Source organism: Anguilla rostrata, chromosome 7, assembly GCF_018555375.3.
Source record: "Anguilla rostrata isolate EN2019 chromosome 7, ASM1855537v3, whole genome shotgun sequence".
In the NCBI taxonomy this organism is placed as follows: Eukaryota; Metazoa; Chordata; class Actinopteri; order Anguilliformes; family Anguillidae; genus Anguilla; species Anguilla rostrata.
Window position 1 is genome coordinate 41,296,893 of NC_057939.1, and position 6,139 is coordinate 41,303,031.

At 40.4% G+C, this 6,139-nt stretch overlaps 1 protein-coding gene across 1 annotated transcript; it reads left to right on the top strand.

The window, feature by feature from the left end:
* Positions 1-209: 209 nt before the first annotated feature.
* si:ch211-175m2.5 (uncharacterized protein LOC568697 homolog) lies at positions 210-5,760 on the top strand. The gene is made up of 5 exons (XM_064344331.1): positions 210-367; positions 1,811-1,981; positions 2,297-2,396; positions 2,610-2,740; positions 3,471-5,760. The coding sequence occupies exons 1-5, from the start codon at positions 311-313 to the stop codon at positions 3,765-3,767; spliced, it is 756 nt and encodes a 251-aa protein (XP_064200401.1). The 5' UTR covers positions 210-310; the 3' UTR covers positions 3,768-5,760.
* Positions 5,761-6,139: the final 379 nt, after the last annotated feature.

The window sequence follows — 6,139 nt, forward strand, 5'->3', positions numbered from 1 at the left end:
GCTAGCAGGCTTTCCAGTTAGGTCTCAAAAAAGATTAGAATATTAAATAGTCTGAACCCATTTAGTTCCCCGAGCGAACAACGTCAGAACAGTCTACGGACACCATTCTCCGTTGATTTCCGTCATTACGTGCATCTTGTTGTGTTCTTCCACCATCTTTGGCTTCGCACTGAAGATGGGCGGGTCAGTGGACTGAAATTGGGGGTGTGCCAGAAACCGTGAACATTGGTTGGGTGTTCGCGAACCAGGAAGAAGTTGGCTGAAGGGTTCGAGTAAAACGACCATAAACAACCTTTTTCTAACCTGAAATATGGCTTGCGGTGCTGGTGTTTTGAAATTGATTCATCGTCCCGCGTTTGCGGTACTTGTAAGTGTTTTCTGCAATAGACTGCTCGCTGACGATAATTTCCAGGAGAGCTTTTTTATTCTTCTTTTTCCGGAATGGAGTTGTGTCGCCTGTTGTTAGTTGCAGTTGTTCGTGTGTGTACTGTGTGTCAGCAAAACTAACACGCTCGAGAACTGAACCACTGAAGTTCTGCTGGATTTGCGTTTGCTGGCTAGCATGGTCTAACTATTACTGTATTTAACTATACTAGCTGACAACGATTAGGGTGACTGGCGTGTCTGTGGAGCATTTGGCTTATGTTGCGTTAGCTTTGCACTGCGGGGTTTTTTTTTTTTTTTTTGCATTTCAGTGGCAGCTTGTCAAGTTACATTTACCCCAAATTTCCTCTTACCGTAAGGAATGCTTTACTTTATGAGCAAATCTGTCGCAGTTTCCGCCGCAGCAGAGAAGCAATATACACACAAGCAATAAAGAAGAGAAAGGAAAAACTATGGACTACACGTGAACTTTAAATATAGACCCCAGCTTTAAATATAGCCTGACACTGACACTTTTGGGATTAAATTGGTTTACTACTAGTTGAGTATTTTAGTACAATGTCTGCAGCCTGTGTGAGTATAGCTACTTGATGTAGGCTACTAAATGTTGCAAAGAAGTTCAAGTATAAGCCCAGGTGTATTTTCCTGATGTGTATAATGGTTCAAAAGTGAATCAAGTACACTCTTATTTTAAGAAAGTATGCTATATTAGTGGACTGATAAAACTTTGCAAGGTCCACCTTGTCGAAGTGAAAGTTCCCTTAATCCAAAAGAGTTTATCCAAGTAGTAGACCTATCGTATGATGTAAGGATCGACATCCCATCACCACACCATCATAGAATTCAGGGGAGAATCCACAGTTGGTACATAAGGAAACTGAAGTGAGCCTCAGCCATGTTTTTGGGTGAGACCGCACAGGCAAAGATGTTTTCTTTTTTTTTTTCTTTTTTTTTCTTTTTTATGCATGATAATAGGACAGCACCTTATTTGTGAATTCCCTCCGCAGTCTGTGGGAATTTGTTTAGGAGCCCGGATCCTATAGAAAAATGTTATGGCAATTAGTTAGTTTGCTAGCTAGCAGATTATGCTGTGGGCTGCTACTTACCATCAACAAGGTTGTTTCATGTGTTTATTTTGAACAATAACAATGATGGTAATAATAATAATTATAATAACAATTGCATTATTGTTGTTGCTCTTGTTGTAACAAATCATATTGCAGTAGTATGCAGCTTAATCATCATTGGATAGTGATTAAGAGATTAGAGAGGTGCCGTTTATGGTTGGGGTGCTGTTGTTACATGTTTTGAAAACTGCATGGTTAATTTGTGAACGGTAAATAAAGCAAATTGCCATGGATTAAGGCAAAGTTGTCAAGCCAGATGCTTTTGCTGATATATTTCAATCATGCAATTTTCTTTTTAGTCCAGGCTTAGTTTAGTGGGAAAATGCCAGCGTACAGGAGCCTTGACCTCCACTGTGACCTGGAAACAGTTCTCTGATGACTCCTCGGAACAAATCAGCAGATATCCCATTCCTTACAAGAAGGATCTTCCCTATGACATTGTAGAACTGATGGAAGAGGTGGAGACCAAGGTTAGAGATCTTTGGCTTGTGTACATGTGTTCATCTGGTGTGTGCATACTGTTAATTTGTTGTTCAGGTGCATACAAGAACATGGTGAAGATATTCTCAAGGTCAAAGGGTTGCAATAACCTCAAATGTCAGGTTTGTGACATTATGATCCCATTGGCCTGACCAGGTTGAGACTGATGTGAGATGTGATGCAAGACCAGCTAACTTCCAGGGACAGGCTTTGCTAATAAACTTGTGGCCAGTTGCTATCAGGGTAGCTTTTCATGCCAACTGAACCATTGATATAAAACGTAATTCTGGCTAAAATTTTCCCAGGGTGGGTTTTTGCCCAATGTGTTCAAGGTACTCGCTCATCGGCCTTCAGAGTTTCGAGCATTTTTCGCCTACTACAACGACCTGATGAACAAGGAAACAGGTAGGCAAGAGTGTTTTCCAGGCAACAAGGAACTTTATGTTCACATCTGCAAAAAATGCTTGGATATAATAGGCTAGTACCACAGAGGCAGGATTTGGCCAATAAAAAGCTGTGGTACAGGATTAAAATGGTGTTATTCGCAGTAGGATTTATGGCATTATTATCTGCTTTGTTGCTGGTATCTATGTAGTAGTATATCTATCTGTTCCCCAGGCAAATTGACTAAAGCGGACCGGGAGCTCATCGTCGTGGCGACCAGCATCCACAACCGCTGCCTGTACTGCGTGGTCTCACACAGCGCCCTGCACCGCATCTACTCCAAGAACCCTACGCTAGCTGACCAGGTGATCCCACACACGCCGTTATTTAACAGATCGTTCATTTAGTGGCGTGGACATGTTCAAGTCTCCATGGCAACGCTAACATGTTTCTTGATTTGGCCTTGTACTCCGCAATTGTTGATTTGTAGTTAAACAATTCACATCGTTAAAGTGCACATTCTCAACCTTTATTTAAGGGTATTTTTGTGGACTTTGGTTTCTATACATTTCAGGACACCATACTGTTTGTTTCTTCTCTGGTGATGCTCTTCTAGGCCTGTACTGCAGCCAGCTTCAGCCCCTGCTTGTTTCAGGGGCTAGTTGCCTGAAGTTTTCTCTTCAGCATATGTTCTGTTGGATTCTGATCGGGAGAATGACATGGCCAGTCATGAATTTTGCAGCTTTTGGCTTTCAAAAATTCCAATTTGTTGGAGTATGTAGTATGTCGCCTTAGCAGTATGTCAGGGATCAATTTGGAGGCCTAGTGGTGAACTTGTGCACTTCAGAATTGTAGCACACTTCATTGCTTCTGTACACTTTTTATACAGCTATGTATAAAAATGCCATAATCTCTACATGCTGAAAACAAAGCGATATATTATTAGTGAACTGAAGTTCTTAAGATTAGGGTGGAGTGAGAAAGAAAATAAAACAGGACACAAGTGGCCCTCCAGGAGGTCAGTTTATTAGCTATCCTGGTCTCTGGAGTAGGCGAAAAGGAAGTAGCTGACTCTGTGGCTCCCCCTGTTGGCAGGTGATAGTGAACTACGAGAACGCACAGCTTAGCGCCAGGGAGAGGGCCATGCTGGACTTTGCCCTGGCCATATGCCGCAGCGACACCATCAAGGACAGCCACTTCCAGGCCCTGGAGGCGCACGGCTTCGACCGCGAGGACGCGTGGGACATCGCCGCCATCACCTCCTTCTTCGCCATGTCCAACCGCCTGGCGCACCTCACCGACATGCGGCCCAACACCGAGTTCTACAGCCTGGGCCGCGTGCCGCGGGACAAGGGCAAGGCCGGGGGCGAGGGCCGGGGCGAGGGTGACTGATCTTACCGGTCTGGGAGCCGGGGACCCCCCTCCCGTCCCGTCGTGACCTGAATACCTTCGCTGCTATGTCTCTGAGCTCAAAGGTCACCTAGGGGTGTTTTCTGCAACATGATCAGTACGTTAAAAATAACATTTGATTTGACTTATTTTCCGTTTCACACACAAAGCCTGCACATTCATTAACTTAAAATGTATTATCAAGTCATAGAGGGATTGGGTGTCATTGACCAAAAAATTCTTAAATTCTTCTTACTTTTGTTCTTAAGAAAAGTTCCTTTGAAAAAACCAACGTGTAATTCATGATTATGTGCACAACTTCAAATTTTTACATTTTCCAGGTCTATAGGATGATGAATGGCAGTTGATCTTAAATTGGATGCAGATGCCTCTTCATATTGATTAGCATAAGGAATTACACTAACAATCCCATAACAGGTATGCTGAATTCAGGGTTGTGTGCAAACATCAGCCATTCATTGGTTTTTGCAAACATATCTATGTGATACCTAAGGACATGCTCTGTCCCATAGCCACGATTAGCCAAGTAATTGAAAAGCAGCGAATACGCCATTGCTAAGTGCTGGGTTTGACTGTGCACTTGTGTGTCTTTATATATCATAATATTCTTGCCCTCTTTCTGCTACTCTGTAAAGCGGCTTTGTGACAATTTTCTGTATAATCGCTATACAAAAATAATTGATATTATGATTATTCGTCATCATCAGTCACTTTTATCAGTACAAATTAATTACGTATGTTCTCAACAAGGTTGAGAGGGCTGAAATAAAAATAAAAAAGTTTTTTGAAAAAACGAATTAAACCAAAAGAAATGAAAATTTAGGCCTATAATTGTACTGATAAATGTTTTGTTGTTGACATGAGGATGACAATAAATTGATTTTGCATAAATAATAAAGATTTAAAAGATTTAAAAAAGTTCAGAGTCATATGCCTTTACGCGTGTTTCCAACCTATTTAGATTTTGATCGTGCCAAAGAACAAATTTAGATAAAAAAAATTCCAAAATGTTTGTAGGATTGAACACAATGTACAATCAAATCTGATTGTGTGCATGTTTTGTGAATGAGATCCATCACTTCCTGAGTTCAGCTGTGTTAAAGGAATCCTGTGAAGCAGGTTTTTTTTTTTTTTTTGTGTGTCAATGTGGTCATTGTCGGAAGAGGTTTACCAAGAGCTCTTTGACGTGTGTTCTTGTTTTCGTGTAGGGGGGCTCCCGCGGTGTGCTGCAATGCGTGTGTATACCTGGGGGTTTCAACGCATACCCTAGATGCTTGCATGGTTTGGACAAGGGCTAGGTTATCCAAATTGGAAAAGTAGTCTGTCTGAATAGAAAATGAAGGCTTTAGTTTAACCCATGCTCTGAATTGAAACAAAGTAGGGACATGTCCCTTTTTTTACAAATACATGCTGCATTAGCTTACAGAAGGTGTGCTGTGTAATGGTGTAAGCCGTTTGTCAAATTAGTAATATATTTTATTTACTGAAAAACCTGTCTGGTTGAATTAAAGGCCTAGAGAAGGCCTTGGCAGATTACCAGTCAGAGGTTTGGAGTGGCAAATTTGTGTTAGCTGCTATAAGGTTACAGTAGTGCTAAATGAACAGAAGATAGGGTTTAGCAGTTTTTATGTATTTTGAAAAGGGTTGCGGTTGTTTTTCATTGTTTTGTTGTCACCTTCCTGAATGAGTAGTGTCTGTACTTTACTGCCAGAACATTTTTAGTAGGAAAACATTTATACTAATAATGATTCATTTTAACATAAAAAATGAAAAGTCAGAAATCATCTCTATCCATGTGTTCCTTCTGCCTCAATTCAACTATAAATAATTATTTTTCCGCAGCAGTTGAGTTACTTTTGTATTTGTCATGCTTTTATTATTTTTTTTCAATAGCACATTTCTGAACAGATCAGACTGCTATGCAATGTAAATTGTGACATTCAGGGTGATAAAAAAATAAAACTTCTGTAAAATATTTCATTCAGTCTGACATGTTACATTTTCAAACGATCAATTCACTACTAAACAAAAGCATTGCTTTATTCCAGATTACACTTTGAAATGGCCAATGATCCGTGTATTGCAGTTTGTCATCAACATGCATATGCATTATGTACAGTCTAAAATTCCTTCAGACTCTTATCATACCACTGTCTTTTACAAAAAAACAGTTTTGGTATTGTTGTGTTTTATACATTCAGTAGTGTATGGCTAAGAAATGTGTTTGGTCTGAGAGATCTGTACATAATGCTTCATCTGTTTAACCCTTTGAAGTGTAAGACAACTAAATGATTAGGAAGTTCTTAACCGAACATTCCAATGCTGCTGTAGCAATCAGTACTAGAAAGCAATGG

Bases quoted from the DNA above. Each gene is read 5' to 3' on its own strand.
- si:ch211-175m2.5 (XM_064344331.1), top strand. From the start codon at position 311: ATGGCTTGCGGTGCTGGTGTTTTGAAATTGATTCATCGTCCCGCGTTT. The intron at 368-1,810 runs GTAAGTGTTTTC...TTTTCTTTTTAG, and splicing joins GTCCCGCGTTTGCGGTACTT to TCCAGGCTTAGTTTAGTGGG. The intron at 2,741-3,470 runs GTGATCCCACAC...CCCTGTTGGCAG, and splicing joins ACCCTACGCTAGCTGACCAG to GTGATAGTGAACTACGAGAA.